The 19,886-nt window shown below is 35.3% G+C and overlaps 1 protein-coding gene across 1 annotated transcript in view; it reads right to left on the bottom strand.

Annotated features, from left to right (window-relative positions):
• SLC27A2 (solute carrier family 27 member 2) overlaps positions 1 to 19,886 on the bottom strand; it is a 216,226-nt gene that overhangs the window by 51,801 nt on the left and 144,539 nt on the right. The window contains exons 7-8 of the mRNA XM_053717434.1: positions 10,538 to 10,736; positions 8,248 to 8,345 (exon numbers count right to left, since the gene is read on the bottom strand). Coding sequence (XP_053573409.1) covers positions 8,248 to 8,345; positions 10,538 to 10,736 — 297 coding nt within the window. The remainder of the gene's footprint in view (positions 1 to 8,247; positions 8,346 to 10,537; positions 10,737 to 19,886) is intronic.

The raw sequence follows: 19,886 nt of genomic DNA, 5'->3' as shown, positions 1-19,886 counted from the left end.
TTACTATGTTACCTTCTGTCAGCCACGTGCCTACATCCCTAGACCATAGATCATATATGATTATTTCTAGCACAAGTCCAATAATCCCACAGCACTATGGTAGGTAGTAAATTCTTTGTTTATTGTAACATCAGAATCCAAAACATCACAGGCAGCAAAGTTTCTGGTTATTCACCCAAAAAAACACTTAAAAAAACCACTAACCCCCGAAGATCCACTTACAGTTCATGAAGTCTTGCTTGAAGGATCCATCCAGCCGGCGAAGTCATCATCCATGCGGCAAGAAGTCTTCATCCAGGCAGCCTCTTCTATCTTCATCCATTCAGTGCTGAGCGGGTCTATCCTGAAGACATCCGGCATGGAGCATCCTCTTCATACGGTCGCCGCCGTACACTGGAACTTCAATGCAAGTGACGCCATCAAAGATGGCATCCCTTGCATTCCTATTGGCTGAAAGATTTAAATCAGCCAATAGGAATTAGAGCTGCTAAAATTCTATTGGCTGTTGCAATAAGCCAATAGAATAATAGCTCAAATCCTATTGGCTGATTGAAATCTTTCAGCCAATATTAATGCAAGGGACGCCATTTTTGATGGTGTCACTTGCATTTAAGTTCCAGTGTGCGGCGACGACCGTATGAAGAGGATGCTCCACGCCGGATGTCTTCAGGATGGACCCGCTCCGCACCAGATGGATGAAGACAGAAGATGCCGTCTGGATGAAGACTTCTTGCTGGCTGGATGAAGATCGAAGAGACCACCTGGATGAAGACTTCTTGCCCCATGGGTGATGACTTTGCCTGCTGGATGGATCCTTCAAGCGGGACTTCAAGAACTGTAAGTGGATCGTCGTGGTTAGTGTTTTTTAAGGCTTTTTTGGGTGGGTTTTATTTTTAGATTAGGGTCTGGGCAATGTAAAAGAGCTAAATGTCCTTTTAAGGGCACTGCCCATACAAATGCCCTTTTCAGGTTGAGTTATGTTTTTATTTGGGGGGGGGGTTAGTTGGGTGGTGGGTTTTACTGTTGGGGGTGTGTGTTAATTTATTTTTTACAGGTAAAAGAGCTGATATCTTTGGGGCAATGCCCCACAAAAGTCCCTTTTAAGGGCCATTGGTAGTTTATTGTAGGCTAGGGTTTTTATTATTTGGGGGGCTTTTTTATTTTGATAGGGCTATTAGATTAGGTGTAATATTTTTTATTTTTGATAATTTGGTTAGTTATTTTTAGTAATTTAGTGTTTGTTTTGTTGGTAATTTAGTGTTTGTTTTGTATTGTACTTTAGGACTTTGTAATACTGTTTAATTATAGATTTAAATAATTTTAGTAGGGTTAGGTTTTTTTAATATGTAATTTATTTTATTTAATTGGTAGTTTAATGTAGTTTTAGTATAATAGTTAGGGTAGGTTAATTAATAGTTTAAAATTAGTTTATTTTAATTCTACAGGTAAGTTTTAATTTATTTGAAGATAGGGATGTTGTAATTTTAATTTAAAGTTAAGGGGTTGTTAGGTTTAGGGGTTAATAGCTTAATTTAGTTTTTTGTGATGTGGGGGTCTAACGGTTTAGGGGTTAATAGGTTTAGTTAGTGGTGGTGATGTGGGAGGCCAGAGGTTTATGGGTTAAGTTTATTTAGGCTGCAGCGGGGTCGGGGAGCGGCAGAATAGGGGTTAATAACATTATGTAGGTGGCGGCGATGTCGGGGGCGGCGGATTAGGGGTGTTTAGAGTCTGGGTTTATGTTAGGGTGTTAGGTGTAAACATAACGTTTTTTCTACCATAGAAATCAATGGGGTATGCTTCATTCTCTTGCAGCATCAAACATAAGCTTTCGGGGCTTTCATACTCCCATTGATTTCTATGGCATCCTTGGCCTCAAGGGTGGCGGATTGAAAACCAGGTGCGAAACGTCCGAAGAGCTGCGAGCGTACCTGTTAAATGTTTGATAAATGGGAAAAAGTGTCAAATAGAGCCAAAGGTGTATTCCGAACATCTGTAATGACGTAAGCATCGATCTGTGTCGGATTGGGACCGGTGGATCATATGTTACATCACAAAATTAAACATTTGCTGGTCTTGAGGCTTTGAAAACTAGGTCGGATCAATCTCGCAACAATTACGATGCGGAATTCCGGCGTATTTGCGGTTGACACTTTGAGAGATAGGCCCCTAAATGGTCTCCAAAACAATATGGAAAATAAAATATGTATGCTTGGGTATCTTACTATTTAGTTATTTCCCTGCCTATAATCATATACATTGCAGTAGAACACATTTTTAGATCCTTGTTGTTTATGAACTTTTAGGACCCTGTAAGGTACAAAACTCTCAGCTGGTGGTCTTTTCATTGTATATATCCCCATCCATGATTACTGATCCAGATGGATCTAAAACTACAGAACAGTGGTATTTCTACGGTTTAGATCAAACTAACGGCTCTGCTAACAGTGTTACCCAAGAGAAGCAAGAAACTACAAAGGCACATTCATAGTTTCACTGTTGTCATGCTCAAAGGGAAGGTGTAACTGTATATATCAAACACAGACTGTAAATCCCAGAGATGTGGGTCTCTTGGTTAATGTTACAGCTGGGACTTGTCCTTATGAGCTGGCATTCCCTGAAGACAATCAAGAGTTTGCACTATGGGTAAAACATTATGGGCTTATATCTTCTGAGGCTGGGGACAAAAACAAACATGACACACAATACCATGCAACCTTTAATGCATGATTTACTTTTTTGTTTATGGCAAAGTCAAAATTAAACTTTCATGGTTTAGACAGAGCATGTTCATTTTAAGACACCTTTCAATTTCCCTTTATTAGCAAAGTTACTTTGTTCCTTCTGTATCCTTTGTTGAAAAGCATGCCTAGGTAAGCTCAGGAGCAGCAATGCACTTCTGGTAGCTAGCTGCTGATTGGTTGTGTACCGCTGCTTTGGAGCTGACTCACTTTGGGAGGGGTTAAAGGGACAGTCTACACCAGAATTTTTATTGTTTAAAAAAAATAGATAATCCCTTATTACCCATTCTCAAGTTTTGCATAACCAACACTGTTATATTAATATACATGTTACCTCTGTGATTACCTTGTATCTAAGCCTCTGCAGACTGCCCCCTTATTTTAGTTCTTTTGACAGACTTGCATTTTAGCCAATCAGTGCTGACTTCTAGGTAACTCTTCCTGAGAGAACACAATGTTATCTATATGGCACACATTAACTAACACTCTCTAATTGTGAAAAACTGTCAAAATGCATTCAGATAAGAGGCAGCCTTCAATAGCTAAGAAATTAGCATATGCTTTACCTAGGTTTATCTTTCAACTAAGAATGCCAAGAGAACAAAGCAAAATTGACGATAAAAGTATATTGGAAAGTTGTTTAAAATACATGCGCTATCTGAATCATGAAAGTTTATTTTTTACTAGACTGTCCCTTTAAATGCATAGTAAAATGCAAGCAATTTTGCAATAATAATAATAATAATAATAATAATAGTATGAAATAACACGTTAGAACATTTGCTCCATTAAAGATTTATTGAATTAAACATTTTCTTTTCCCCCAAAACAGAGATTGTCAAAATGTATTTTTAATAGATGTTCCAATGATAAATAACCCATCTTTTTTTCTTTGGGAGTTGTCACTAACAGCCAGTTAGCAATTGATCTAGATATTATCCATTATACATGGGTTTTTGTTAGTTTCCCTTTACATTTATAGCTTTTACTTAACTTTTTTTTTACATTAAAAAATGTTAACGTTTAACTGATGCTCACACACATGATAATACTAAAACTAATGTAACACCATTACTATGAAATGACATTGTTCCAAAAGAATTTGTTTTGTTTCAAAGTAAATATCTTAATAGGTGTTTATCTTTTTAGATCGGAGAGAACTACGTTTTCACACAGTAACACACTCGTGTACTCTGACCAATGTTCAAGTGTTCCGCAAGCCAAAAGTGTATCTGGGGTCACTACACAGCGCTAGACATTCAGCTAATAATTCTTGACTTGAATAACTAAATCTAAGCAAATCTGTTTAGCATGTTCTACATACTATACTGTTATTTGTAAACCTCTCTTATAAGACTTAAAGGGATATGAAACCCAAAAATGTATTTCATGATTCAGATAGAGAATACAATTTTAAACAACTTTCAAATTTACTTCTATTATTTAATTTGTTCCTTCTCTTGTTATCCTTTGCTGAAAGGTTTATCTAGGAAAGCTCAGAAGCAGCAAAGAACCTAGGTTCTAGCTGCTGATTGGTGGCTGCATATATAAACCGATTGTCATTGGCTCATCCATGTGTTCAGTCAGCAACCAGTAGTGCATTGCTGTTCATTCAACAAAGCAAACCAAGAGAACGAATAAAAATTGATAATAGGAGAAAATTTAGAAAGTTGCTTAAAATTGCATGTTCTATCTGAATCATGAAAGAAAACAATTTGGGTTTTATATCCCTTTAAGGTGTGTGTGTGTGTGTATATATATATATATATATATATATATATATATATATATATATATACACACATACATACGATGTGTATGAGGGTTCAAACAGAAAAGGGGTACATGATGTGTGGATTCATTGGATTAACATCCCTACTCTATAAACTGATCAAAAATATTATCAGTGGCTATTTTTCAATTAATATTAGCATGTAATTTAATACTAATTAATTACACTGATTTACAGAGGATTGCTTAGATCTGTACACAAACTAATTTACATCTAGTCCTTGATGGCCACAATCAATGGAGATAAACATACTCACAAAGGTTTTCAAGTGGTTTATTCTTGATTTGCAAAACCCTGCACATCATATTAACAGAGTGGCAGTTTTATATGCTTTTAAATAAATGTATTATGTAGATAATTTGAGGAATGGGCTGGTAAATGAGATTTAATATTGTTAAATGTAAGGTTCTATATTTTGGACATACAAATATGCAGGCTACCTATTATCTAAATGGTACTAGACAAAACAGAGGATGAGAAGGATTTAGACGTACTTATAGATAACAAGCAATGCAAGACAGCATCTTCTAAGGCAAATTAGATAGTAGCACTTATTAATAAGGCATTGATTCAAGGGAAGAAAGCATAATTATTTTTCTGTATAAATAAATCCCTGGTAAGACCACCTTGAGTATGGAGTGCAATTCCGGGGGCCAATTTTAAAAAGGGACATTGGCGAATTTGAAAAAGTTTATAGAAGGGCCACAAAACTAATAATGGGAATGAAGGATTCATGGACTATGAAGAGGTTAGCCAAATTAGAAAAAAGTTACTTGCGAGGGGATATAATTACTTTATTGTCAGCTTTAGAGTAAATCTGTTAGTCTCTGAATAGGTTTAACTTGATGGACTTCTGTCTTCTTTCAACCTCATCTACTATGTACTATGTATATTTCAACATTTAAAGGGACATTCTGGTCAAAATTGAAATCCACACAGATTAATTACATCTTTAAATAGAATCATATGCTATTAGTAAACATTATCACTGTTTTAGTGTTAACATTTTTCTCTGCACATGCATGTGAAGGATAGCTAGATATTCTCAGTGCACCAGCATTTTAAATACTGCAGCTGCTCAGTGGGGTTTGTATTATGTCAGCAATTAACAAACCGTGTCATTACCAGATGGTACAAGCACCTTAGGCTCTCTGAGCAAGTGCTGTGTTTAAAATGCTACTTAAATACAAATACACTTTTTTTAAACAGCTATAGCTTTTATTAGAAGCCTTTTTGCTAATACATGTGCAGTATATTACAAAAATGCTTCTATTCAAAACTGAAATGCATCCATGGGGATTCCAATTTGGCTGGAATGTCCCTTTGAATTTCAGTTTGTAACAATATCATACTATGCGCTAGATTACGAGTGTTGCACTAACTGTAGCGCACAAGCAATATGGGGTATTCTGTGGCTCTTTGTGCGTGATGGAAATAGCCTGTACATTAAGAGTTGAAAGTTAATGCGTTCACTTGAACGCAATCGACTTTAAAAGGCATTGGGTTAGCGTGACTTCAGAACTCTGGTTAACTGTTACGCGAGACAAAAAAGTGGCACAAAACACATCAAAAATACATTGAACAGTACGTTTACACTTATAATAACACTGCCTGATAGATATTATTAAATAAATATTGCATTAAAAAGTTATAAGGACTCAAAGATATGAAGTCTAAAGTATTAAAAAAAGGGTTGCAAAGGGCTTTAAGATACATACATACACATGTCTAAATATGTAAATGTATCTCTCTCTCATATATATATATATATATATATATATATATATATATATATATGTGTGTGTGTGTTTATATGTGTGTACATATGTATTTATATGTGTATATATGTGTGTGTGTGTTTATATGTGTGTACATATGTATTTATATGTGTATATATGTGTGTGTGTGTTTATATGTGTGTACATATGTATTTATATGTGTATATATATGTGTGTGTGTGTTTATATGTGTGTACATATGTATTTATATGTGTATATATATGTGTGTGTGTTTATATGTGTGTACATATGTATTTATATGTGTATATATGTGTGTGTGTGTTTATATGTGTGTACATATGTATTTATATGTGTATATATATGTGTGTGTGTGTTTATATGTGTGTACATATGTATTTATATGTGTATATATGTGTGTGTGTGTGTTTATATGTGTGTACATATGTATTTATATGTGTATATATGTGTATATATGCATTTACAGACATATAGCTATAGATATTATCAAAAAATCTTCAGATATGTATAGGTCTGAGGAAGGGGATATTTTGTCCCTGAAACGTCACTGTTCACAGTAAACTATCACTTTATTGAAAAGACCAGAGAGTGCAAGTTTTTTTGTCTGTGTGTATATATATATATCGCACAGCCCATTGGGGTGAGAGACGGAGGGGTAGCTCAACCACAGTATTGTTCAAATGACGGCATAAATTTTGAGCTGTAGGCTGTGTAAGCCTTGGATAACCCGGTCTCTGTGTCCATATACTCATAGACGCTGTGCTGACTTCTTGTTGTCCGCTGTTATCAGGATACCTTGTGCTTTATTTGCCTTTTCTCTGCTCTACAAATAGCCTACGCTATGGCAAGTGTTTGCAATACATCGCTAACATGAAGCTCTGTGCTTAATATTCTCCTTGCTTTGCTTTGCTATGGAACTGTAACTCACTAATTTCAGCTTTACAACAGCATGTGCCTTAACAATTTTCTGCAAATGCCTTTCTAATAAGTGACTTTGGGCTTAACAGTTTTCCTTGCTTTGCTACGTATAAGTCATTTATATATTGAAGCAAGAGTATTTGGAGAACTTGATATTTGCTTTCAAGATATACACATGCTATGCTGATTGCAGTTTGGATTGCTTTTCATGTTCATATTGTCATTCATTTTGCATGATTATTGTTATTTATTATGTTATCTCGTGCTATATTCTTGTTCTATATATTCAATGTGATCTGCTATGTCATAGTCTAGACTTAGTGATATTGAGCTCATAAATAACAGTTTATTATACATGGCCATTTCTTCCTTAGTTCTTTAGGATTACTCATATTTTTAGGTGATTATAAACTTATATATGTATGCTCTTTATTGAGAATGATAATGATTTAATAAATGTTTTGTTTGTCTTGGATCTGATCTGGTGGCTCCCTGTGGTTTTTTCATAGCAATTTAATTTGGTTATTTTGTTGAATATTAGTCTGTGCTGGATAAACCAATGTTTAAATTTATCTTACTTTTATATATATATATATATATATATATATATATATATATATATATATATATATATATATATATATATATATATATACATTTATTTAAGAATACATTGAACATATTCATCTATGTAAGGAACATTAGAATGTGAAATATTCATAATTCATGTTGGGGTTGGCGCACTTGAATAAATGCAGTCCGGTTAGTGAGCGAGTATGGGTGTTCATTTACATGCTCCCTTTAAGTCTATTGGAGAATGCATTAACGTGGTCACAATATTCAAAGTTCGCTTTAAATTTTCAACTCATAATACGAGCAAAAACTATGGCGACATTAACGTGCAAGCGCTATATATAGCTCCACTGGTAATCTAGCCCTATGTTGTGAAAGGTTCTTGCAGACAGAGAGCTAAGACCACTATTTTATACAGGATGTAAAATCAATAGTTAAAGTAAATTGTAAGTATGCAGAATGTACATACGTGGAACAGGTACTCCAAATACATTCACTTCTTCAATGAAGGTCAGGAGGCTCAGAATATCAGAAACCTCTGTGGTAGCAACATTTTCTCCTTTCCATCTAAAAGAAAATTATAAATGTTAAGTGGACATTTAAATCAAAATCATTAGTATTATTTACTAGAAAGCAATGCTGATGCCAAGTAAGCAGTAAAAGATCAGGACCACCATAATTATAGAACAATAGTAAATAAACATACGTTCAAGGTCATGCAGGCCACTAATTGCTCATGGAAGTAAAGCTGTTAAACATAGCAGCTCAATTATATACACTGAATAAGTTTTAAAAATAAATTAAAAATGAACAATTTCCCCTACTTCCTTACAGCTCCCAATATTTACAATAAAAATGCACATTTATTTGAATAAAAATATAAGCACAGAGTATACAATATAAAACAGTACAAAATATATAAAAATGAAACTTTTCTTTCTGTCCACTGGGTCACTTGTTGGACACTTTTTAAAAACGTTTTCCTTCAAAAATTAGACATCAGTGACTATGATTAATTCACCATATGTCCCAGCTACAGCTCCCATGTCCAACTGAGTACAACTGTTTAGGAAATTGTGGCCAAGTAAGAACACAGGGTAGCTGCACTCTCTATCAAATTGAGTATGTGCCAGAATTAAATAACTTTTTACTCACACTGAGCACACTCCAAAATAAGGTCAACATTCCTGTTAATATATTAAATACCAAAAGAAAGATAGTAAATTGTTTACACAAATACACTAGCCCCAAACCAGAGCTGTAGTCAAATTTCATACAAATATATTAAGATGTTTTGGAGATAGAGCTTCCCAAAACTATTTTTTTTTAATTCCTAGTGAATCTAGGCCTTGACCATATTTCCTCCAGTATGTAAATTAAATTGTGAAATAGATTGTCCTGATGTAGAATGGAATTAAACAAAGTGCATAAATAATGATTAACTGAAGCAGTACTAAAAACACATTTGTCTCACAGTTCAAAGTGCTCAAGTAAAATATTGTAAAAACTGCTGCACAAATATGTGTTTTGCTTAAAAGTCACATTTAAATTTTTAATACAAACACACAAGTAGATTAAAAATATGTAACATAATATGCTAAATGGAAAACATATAAATTATGTCCATAAAAAAGTTGTTTTATACAAGTGATCCAGAGAATCCACACTTCATCAAAGCAAGTCCCTAAAATGCAATCAAATAAGCCACAGCGGTGAAGTGTCACACAAAGCGTGCCAAGCCAAGCTTACCTCCTGTATGAGCTTGGGACTAGCAGTGCACTGTGGCTCCTGAGTGGTACTTTAACTATGTGGTTAATCTCTTTCAGGGGCATTGCGGTGTTGCTAGTGCTAAAATTAGATTCTCTAATAAAACAGAGCATGTCATTTTTGCACAATAATGACCCTTTAAAGGGACAGTCTACTCCAGAATTGTTATTGTTTAAATAGATAAATAATCCCTTTATTACTCATTTCCCAGTTTTACATAACCAACACAGTTATATTAATATACTTTTTACCTCTGTAATTACCTTGTATCTAAGCCTCTGCAGACTGCCCCCTTATTTCAGTTTTTTTGACAGACTTGCGTTTTAGCCATTGAGTGTCCTCTAATAAGAAACTCCACAGATGTGAGCACAATGTTATCTAAATGGCACACATGAACTCTAGCTGTGAAAAACTGTCAAAATGCATTCAGATAAGAGGCAACCTTCAAGGGCTTAGACATTAGCATATGAGTCTACCTAGGTTTAGCTTTCAACTAAGAATACAAAGAGAACAAAGCAAATTTGATGAGAAAAGTAAATTGTAAAGTTGTTTAAAATTACATGCCCTATCTAAATCATGAAAGTTTAATTTTGACTAGACTGTCCCTTTAAGTTACCCGTGCTATATATGCTATGCTGCTGTGGATTCCCAGAGGTTGACCAAACTTAATGCGCTCATGTCTTGCTATTGTGAGTAGATTCTTTTGAGTATTTAACCATTGTGACAAACTCTGTAATTTAGAGGACCTGTTTTGTTGAAATGCGGATTCTATTGATTACTTGTTAAAAAGGATTCAGTATTAACATTTATGTGCCTTCAAGCAAAACTCATTTGTGCAGCAGTTTTTTTAGTTGTTTTTTTTTTTAAGATTTTACTTGACTTCTGCAAAATAATGACCTAGATCAAATGAAACCTGTTATAATGGAACCAATACAACAAATGTAGACTGGTTAGAGACTTAGAGTAAAAGATCAGATATGTTTTATACCCACCTAAAAGTATCTCCTACTCTGTCATGAAAATAAATGAAGTTTTGTTCGTCAACCACCAATAGGTCACCAGTGTTGAAATAAAGGTCCCCTTTGCGGAACACATCTCTAAGTAGCTTCTTTTCTGTTTGTGATTTTTCTCCGGCATAACCACCAAAAGGAGCGCGATCTGTAATCTTACCGATCAGAAGCCCAGGCTTCCCTATAAAAAGAGATTTTTGGTATTTTACCATAAAACATAACATTTAATAGTTTATGTTAAAGGGATATGGAAGTCAAAATGACTCTGAGTGTACAGTTTAAAACCTTTCTAGTTTATTTAAAGTTTACCTCTTGCTCTTTGTCTCCATGGCAACATGCTGAAGTAAGCTCAGGAGCGTGTGCTCAAAATGCTTCTACGCTCCAGAGCCTGCCATAACCTAGAATTTGCAGCTCCTCACATGATCCTGAATTCACTATGAAATGCTACAATCTGGGATATTATAACAGCACTATGAATTACTCTGTGAATTCATCCATGTGCCTGATTTTAAGCAAAATATTTATGGCTTGTGCTATTTTTCTTTTTTCATTTTTTAATAAAATGTTGGACCCTAACTGATGGGAAACATTTTCAGATAAAAATCTGATTTTTTTTTCTACTTAGAAAATAAAATTGGCCAAACTCCATTTCGAAAGCCATATTAGTATTAATAAAATTCTTTTTTTTTTCCTCTTCAACATGCAGCTGACAGTACCTGAAGGATAACAGTTCACACTCACAGAACACTTACTCTGGGGAGCTGACGAAATGTTGAGGTAAAATATCTTTCATTTGTACATAGACATGTTCAGGTAATAGTTTCTAGTCAGCTTTTTTCAGTTATGCTGTATCATTTTCAAGTGATTTAACATATGGGTATTATGTCCCGTTCAGTGGTTATAGCAAAGAAACAAAAAACAGATGGACTCTGGCTATTTTGTTTTTCTTAGAGACTCCCCATATTTTGAATTTTCAAAAAGTATACTTATCTAAAAACAAAACAAAAAAACCCACAGGGTATCATGTGGTACCCAGAGCTAGTCTTACCCAAGACAAACAGGATTAATTTAGATACCATTGTGGACTTATTTGATGACCATCAAACTACTTTGAAGTCATTTGCACATCATCAGACTTGGAAAGTCATCAGCTAAGGTAACAAAATTCTGGGTGATGACTTCAGAATGATTAGCAGATTACCTTACTGATTACTTCACAAACATGAACAGCCCGTAAATGACTCAAAAGTCATCTCATTTAAATATTTTGGCCTGTGGGTATACTTCAGGATGGCTTCTGATGACTAGTCTTGAGTCATCGATTATTTCAGACTGACTCCAGGAAGATCATCCTTTTTGACTAGGGTATCATTGGAACATATTTCACTCACACATACAGAGCACAGCAATTTTTTTTTTTTTTATCCTAATAATCAAATATAGATCTGTACAGTACCTGTCAGATTTAATTGAACATAGCATCTGACTCTTAGCTGTGATCTGCTTTAGATGTCATTTGTTATATCATGATGTTATATAATTGATGTCATTAAGATACTTTCGGCTAGATTACGAGTCTTGCGTTAGCCTTAAAAAGCAGCGTTGAGAGGTCCCAACGCTGCTTTTTAACGCACGCTGGTATTACAACTCTTGAAATGACAGGCTCACCGCTCACTTTTTTGGCCAGACTCGAAAATACCGCAAATCCACTTACGTCAATTGCGTATCCTATTTTTTCAATGGGATTTGCATAACACCGGTATTACGAGTCTTCCTCAAAGTGAGCGGTACAGCCTCTCCTGTCAAGACTGGTACCGCATTTAAAAGTCAGTAACGCCGTAGCATAAAACTCTTAACTAAAGTGCTAAAAAGTACACTAACACCCATAAACTACCTATTAACCCCCAAACCGAGGCCCCCCCCCCCCCACATCGCAAACACTAAAATAAAAATTTTAACCCCTAATCTGCGAACCGGACATCGCCGGCACTATAAAAAATATATTAACCCCTAAACCGCCGCACTCCCGCATCGCAAACACTAGTTAAATTTTATTAACCCCTAATCTGCCGTCCCTAACATCGCCGACACCTACCTACATTTATTAACCCCTAATCTGCCGCCACCAACGTCTCCGCAACTATATTAAATGTATTAACCCCTAAATCTAAGTCTAACCCTAACACACCCTAACTTAAATATAATTTAAATAAATCTAAATAAAATTACTACAATTACCTAAATAATTCCTATTTAAAACTAAATACTTACCTATAAAATAAACCATAAGCTAGCTACAATATAACTAATAGTTACATTGTATCTAGCTTAGAGTTTATTTTTATTTTACAGGAAATTTTGTATTTATTTTAACTAGGTACAATAGTTATTAAATAGTTATTAACTATTTAATAGCTACCTAGTTAAAATAAAGTCAAATTTACCTGTAAAATAAATCCTAACCTAAGTTACAATTACACCTAACACTACACTATAATTAAATTAATTACCTAAACTAAATACAATTAAATACAATTTAAAAAAATTATCTAAAGTACGAAAACCCCCCCCCACTAAATTACAGAAAAAAATAAAATAATTACAAGTTTTTTAAACTAATTACACCTAATCTAATCCCCCTAATAAAATAAAAAAGCCCCCCAAAATAATAAAAAGCCCTACCCTATACTAAATTACAAAAAACCCTTAAAAGGGTCTTTTGCGGGGCATTGCCCCAAAGTAATCAGCTCTTTTACCTGTAAAAAAAGTACAATACCCCCCCAACATTAAAACCCACCACCCACACAACCAACCCTACTCTAAAACCCACCCAATCCCCCCTTAATAAAACCTAACATTAACCCCTTGAAGATCACCCTACCTTGAGAAGTCTTCACCCAACCGGGCCGAAGTCGTTCAACGAAGTCGGGCGAAGTGGTCCTCCAGACGGGCAGAAGTCTTCATCCAAGCCGGGAAGAAGAGGGCCTCCAGACGGGCAGAAGTCTTCATCCAGGCGGCATCTTCTATCTTCATCCATCCGGCACGGAGCGGCTCCATCTTCAAGACATCCGACGCGGAGCATCCTCTTCCAAGATGGAAGTTACAATGTCCTTAATCAAATCAAGATCTCAAAGTGAACCCATAGATAAATCTTCTCATCTGGGAGAATTGGATGTAGTAAATTCTCAGGGCTGTTCCTCTCCTTGATTTTCAGATGACACACAATTTGTGTGGAAATATAAGCAAGAAAGGGCGCTTCCTAGTATTACTGGGGTATTCTAAGCCAAATAGAAGGAAGGAAAATTGCTGTACTCACAACTGTGGCAGCACCAGTGTGCTAGCTAAGTGTAGTAGACTGGGATCTCTCAGTGTCCCAGCTCACTGAATTCACAGGGCTGCTCCTCTCCTTAATATTTCGATAACAAACAGTCTGTGTGGAGACCCAAGCAACAGAGGGCACCTCCTAGTGTAACACTGTGATGTGCTAAACAGACGAATAGAAGAGAATCACTGTACTCACAATTGTGGCAGCACCAATGTGCTGAGTAACACAGACTGGGATCTCTCAGTGACCCAACTCACTGCTCCAACGGTTATGTGATCAAGCAGACTCACTCCTCTCAATCAGACTTGTGCTTGCAGTATAAAAATGGTAATTTATTAAAACAAAATATAAAAACAATACTTAAAAATAGGGGGATACAATTTCCCCTAGGGGAAGGAGGGGCAATAAGGGGTTTTCTATGTGGGATCAGTTGATGGCAAGGGATCTGGGAGGTGAGTAGGGTGTTGAGGGGGGTCAGCTACACTACAGAAAAAAAATTGTATTATATATATGATTTTTTTTAATTACCTAATTTGCAGGAAACTGGGTACTGGCAGACAGATGTCAGTACCTAAGAAGGAAAATGGGTAGAGAGGGGGGGATCGGGGAGGTTACGGGGGGATACTACCCTGCAGAAAATAATATATATATATATATATATATATATATATATATATATATATATATATATTAAAAAAAGAAAAAAGCCTTTTATTTTAGTACTGGCAGATTTTCTACTAGTACTTAAGATGGGGGTGACAATTGGGGGGGGGGTGGAAGAGAGCTGTTTGAGAGGGATCAGGGGGTGGGATGTGTCAGATGGGAGGCTGATTACTAAACTAAAGCTAAAATTAACCCTACAAGCTACCTAATTAACCCCTTCACTGCTGGGCATAATATAAGTGTAGTGTGCAGCGGCATTTAGCGGTCTTCTAATTACCAAAAGCAATGCTAAAGCCATATATGTCTGCTATTTCTGAAGAAAGGAGATCCCAGAGAAGAATTTACAACAATTTGTGCCATGATTGCACAAGCTGTTTGTGAATAATTTCAGTGGGATACCTAAAATTGTGAAAAAGTTAGTGATTTTATTTTTATTTGATGACATTTGGCGGTGAAATGGTGGTATGAAATATACCAAAATGGGCCTAGATCAATACTTTGGGTTGTCTACTAAAAAAATATATTGTTTTGATAGGTAAATATAAAAAAAAGCTCTATTTCTGTTTAAATGTAATGAGGGTAAAAATGCTCTGGTCTTTTGGGGGAAGTTTTTGTCTGAAATACCCGGTCCTTAAGGGGTTAAAGGAATATGGAACCCAAAATTGTTCTTTTATGTTTCAGATAGAGCATGCAATTTTAAACAACTTTCTAATTTACTTCTATTATCAATTTTTCTTTATTTTCTTGGTATCTTTTTTTGAAAAACAGGATTGTAAGCTTAGATGCCGACCCATTTCTGGAACACTATATGGCAGCAGTTTTGAAAAATATTATCCATTTGCAAGAGCACTACATGGCAGCACTATTTCTTGCCATGTAGTACTATTGGTCTCTACCTAGGTATCTCTTCAACACAGAATATCATGGGGACAAAGCAAATTTGATAATAGAAGGAAACTATTTTTAAAATAGAATCACAAAAGAACATTTTTGGGTTTCATATCAATTTTAAGGGGAATCCCATTTTAAAGTACAGTCTGCCTTTAAACAAACTCAAAGATACTCAATTGTGTGGAAAATAAATAAAAACACAAGTTTATTTTATACATGCCTGTTTTTGTATACACCAATTTTCTTTATGGGGTTGAAAAAAATGGTATTAAATGTTCTAGGGAAACAAACACTTAAATTACGAGTTTTGCGTTAACAGGGGTGCGGTGCTAATGAGCAGTTTTCCTTCACCGCTCACCTACAGACAGCGCTGGTATTACGGGTTTTACAAACCCGGTGTTAGTCGCAGAAAAGTGAGCGGAGAGCAAAATTTTGCTCCACATCTCAACTCAATACCAGCGCTGCTTGTGCACAATTTCCCCATAGGAATCAATGGGGGAGAGCCGGCTGAAAAAAAGCCTAACACCTGCAAAAAAAGCAGCATTCAGCTCTTAATGCAGCCCCATTGATCCTATTGGCTGATCCAATCAGCCAATAGAATGCAAGCTCAATCCTATTGGCTGATTGCATCAGCCAATAGGATTTTTTTCTACCTTAATTCCGATTGGCTGATAGAATTCTATCAGCCAATCGGAAATTCAAGAGACGCCATCTTGGATGACGTCATTTTAAGGAATCTTCATTCTTCAGTTGGACTTCGTTGGAAGAGGATGCTCCGCGTCGGATGTCTTGAAGATGGAGCCGCTCCGTGCCGGATGGATGAAGATAGAAGATGCCGCCGGGATGAAGATCCTTGAAGCGGGACTTCAGCAACTGTAAGTGGATTTTCAGGGGTTAGTGTTAGGATTTTTTAAACTTTTTTATAGTTTAGGGTTTGGGCTTTTCTTAAAATAGCTAAATACCCTTTTCAGGGCAAAGCAAAATAACTAAATGCCCTTTTAAGGGCAATGCCCATACAAATGCCCTTTTCAGGGCAATGGGTGGATTAGGTTTTTTTTTATTTTTTTATATTTTGAGGGTTTGGGGGGTGGGGTTTGTAATGTTAGTGGGTCTTTGTAAAAAAAATTTCAGTTAAAAGAGCGGTTTAACTTAGGGCAATGCTCTATAAAAGGACCTTTTAAGGGCTATTGGTAGTTTATTATAGCTTAGGTTTTTTATTTTGGGGTGTTTATTTTTAAATGGGTATTAGAATAGGAATAATTGTTATTATTTTTGATAATTCCTTTGTTATTTTGTGTAATGTTTTATTTTTCGTTTTGGGGTGGGTTTTTCTTTTTAGAATAGACATTTTTTTATGTTTAATGGGCAGCAAAAGAGCTGAATGCCCTTTTAAGGGCAATGCCCATACAAATGCCCTTTTCAGGGCAAAGGGTAGATTAGGTTTTACTTTATTTTTATTTTGTGGGTTTGGGGGGTGGGGGATTGTATACTGTTAGGGGGTGTTTGTTTTTCTTTTGTAGGAAAAGAGCTGATTTCTTTAGGGCAATGCCCTACAAAAGGCCCTTTTATGGGCCCACAAAAAGGTAGTTTATTATAGATTAAGGTTTTTTTATTTTGGGGTGTTTTTTTTTATTTCTTAAAAGGTTATTAGAATACAAATAATTATTATTTTGGATAATTTCGTTTTCATTTTTGTAATGGTAGGTTTTAAATTAAATTTTAGGTTTTAGTGTAAGGCAGCTTAGGTTTTATTTGACAGATACGTTTGTATTTATTTTAACTAGGTAGTTAGTAAATAGTTAATAGATTTATTATAGTGTGGGCGATGTTGGGGTGCGAGGGAATAGGGGTTAATAACTTTAGTATAATGGCGGCGATATCGGAAGCGGCAGATTAGGGGTTAATAACATTATGTAGGTGTCGGCGATGTCGGGGGCAGCAGATTAGGGGTGTTTAGACTTAGGTTTAAATGTAACATTTTTTCCCCATAGACTTCAATGGGGCTGGGTTACGGAGCTTTTCATTCCGCAATCGCAGGTGTTAGGTTTTTTTCTGACCTGCTCTCCCCATTGATGTCTATGGGGAAAGAGTGCATGAGCACGTCAAAACAGCGCTTGTATTTTGTGCGGTATGGAGCTTAAAACCACCATATCGCACGCACAAGCCAGATGTTTCAAAACTTGTAATGGCAGCACTATAGAGGGTTAAATAACGCAACTTTTGTTGCGTTGGTTAAATTCCCTATAGCGCGCATAACTCGTAATCTACCTGAAAGGCAGCTGTTTACAAACAATGAAATGCACTCCAGCAGGTAAAATGAACCAATGGAAACACAGTTAAGGGATAACATTTTAGCGCACAATGTCCCTTTAAAATTTATGGATGCATCAAGTCAAAAACTTCTAAACCAATTTATTCAACTAAATGTACACTTTTATAGTAATTGTCATACACTATCGAAAAGCAAAATTCCCAGTAAATGTGTTATTTAGTTCAGGTAGATACATTTGAAAATCAAACTTATAATGGAAACGCTTGACAAACTCAAGTGAGTACTCTTTAAAGTGAAATGTGTGCATGGGAACAAAGAATGTGCGTTTTGTTTGGTGTGTAAGTTATGAATGGAAGAGTTTGTTAGAAGCTGAGATGTGTATTTTTTTATTTTTTTCTTATTAATATTTAATACTCATGGCCAGTGTTCCCTCTAAGCCAGTTTTATGAGCGGCCCAGCAGTAAAACAGTTAATTATCACAAACACTACACAATGCAGACTGCAAGGTGTGGTTCCCTTATTAACTGTTTCACTGCTCTGACGCTCACAAAACTGGTCTTAGAGGGAACACTGTTCATGGCCTGATTTGGTCTACTCATCATCCTGACTACTGCATCATTATTTGGTTTAGTTCTCAACAGTATATATATATATATATATATATATACACATACAGTATATATATATATATATATATATATATATATACACACACACACATATATATATATATATATATATATATATATATATATATATATATATATATATACATATATATATATATATATATATATATATATATACACACACATATATATATATATATATATATATATATATACATACATACATACACACATACGCACACACATACTGTATATATATATATATATATATATATATATATATACACATACGCACACACACACATATATATATATATATATACACACATATATACATACAGTATTTTATTTCTTGTATACAGTCTTTAATTTTTTTCTCTGTCTAGGTGATCCCATACTGCCTCTATAATATTCAGGTGTGGAGGCCAGCCCATGACTGTCAGTGTTTTATCAGCTTTTTTTTTTCCAAATATGATTTCACTGCATTAGCAGTGTGATTGGGATCGTTATCATGCTGAAAAATAAAACCATTCCAAATCAGGCACTTTATACGGAATAGCATAATGAATTAAAACCTATCTGTACTTTTCAGCATTCATGATCCCATTAATTCGAACAATATCGCCAACACCACTGGCAGAAATGCAGCCCCAAACCAGGACAAACCCTCCATCATGTTTCACTGAAGGTCGCAAGCACTTATTCTTCCATCTCTCTACAACTCTTCTCACATATTGTCAATAATTGAACCCAAAATGTCAAACTTGGATTTTTCACTCCATAATAGTCTTTTCCACTGATCTTCATTTCAATCTCTGTGAGCTTTAGCATATCTTAGCCTTTTACCCTTTTTCCCTTCTGAAAAAGTGGTGTTATGGCTGCTACCCTTCCACAAAGACCATTCATGATCAAGCTTCTTCGGACTGTGGAAGGGTCAACTTGGCATCCCGATGAAGCTGCCAGATGATGAGCCAGTTCCTTGCTGTACTTCTTCCAGTTTCTCAAAGAAGAGAAAATTCTCATCAGATTCTAGTCTTTTTTTTGTCCTTGACCTCTCCTGATTTTAAAAATTTCTTTATAACAGCTTGAATACAACATCTTGAGTATCCAGTTTGTTTGCTGATTTCCCTTTGAGAGTGGCCTTGCTGATGCAAAAGTATGATTTTATGTCTGCCACATTCTGTGATCTTTGGCATTTTGAATGGAATGATGTGATTGAAAGTTGGTCTTATTAGCAAGCTTCCAATGAATTACACTCATACCACATGTGTATGTAATGCTCAAGTATGTCTTGCACAAATCTGGTGTAAAAGACATTTTTCACAGTAGTCAATTTGACATGAAATTGTAAGACGAATAAAAGTGTTAGCAATGACAGAGTTCCGTTCCATTTAGGTTTCACAGAGCCAGGTCCCTGCTATTGCTCAAGTGTAAGGGGAGGGCACACTAAATACTTGCCACTTTAGCATATAGAAGCAGCTTTTTCTGTTTTTTAATAAAACAACAAATTATATATATAAATAAATAAATAAATAAATAAAACAGCTCAGC

Source organism: Bombina bombina, chromosome 6 (genome assembly GCF_027579735.1).
Source record: "Bombina bombina isolate aBomBom1 chromosome 6, aBomBom1.pri, whole genome shotgun sequence".
NCBI classification, from domain to species: domain Eukaryota; kingdom Metazoa; phylum Chordata; class Amphibia; order Anura; family Bombinatoridae; genus Bombina; species Bombina bombina.
The sequence above is the reverse complement of the archived record's forward strand: the minus strand, read 5'-3'. Positions and strand labels throughout refer to the sequence as shown.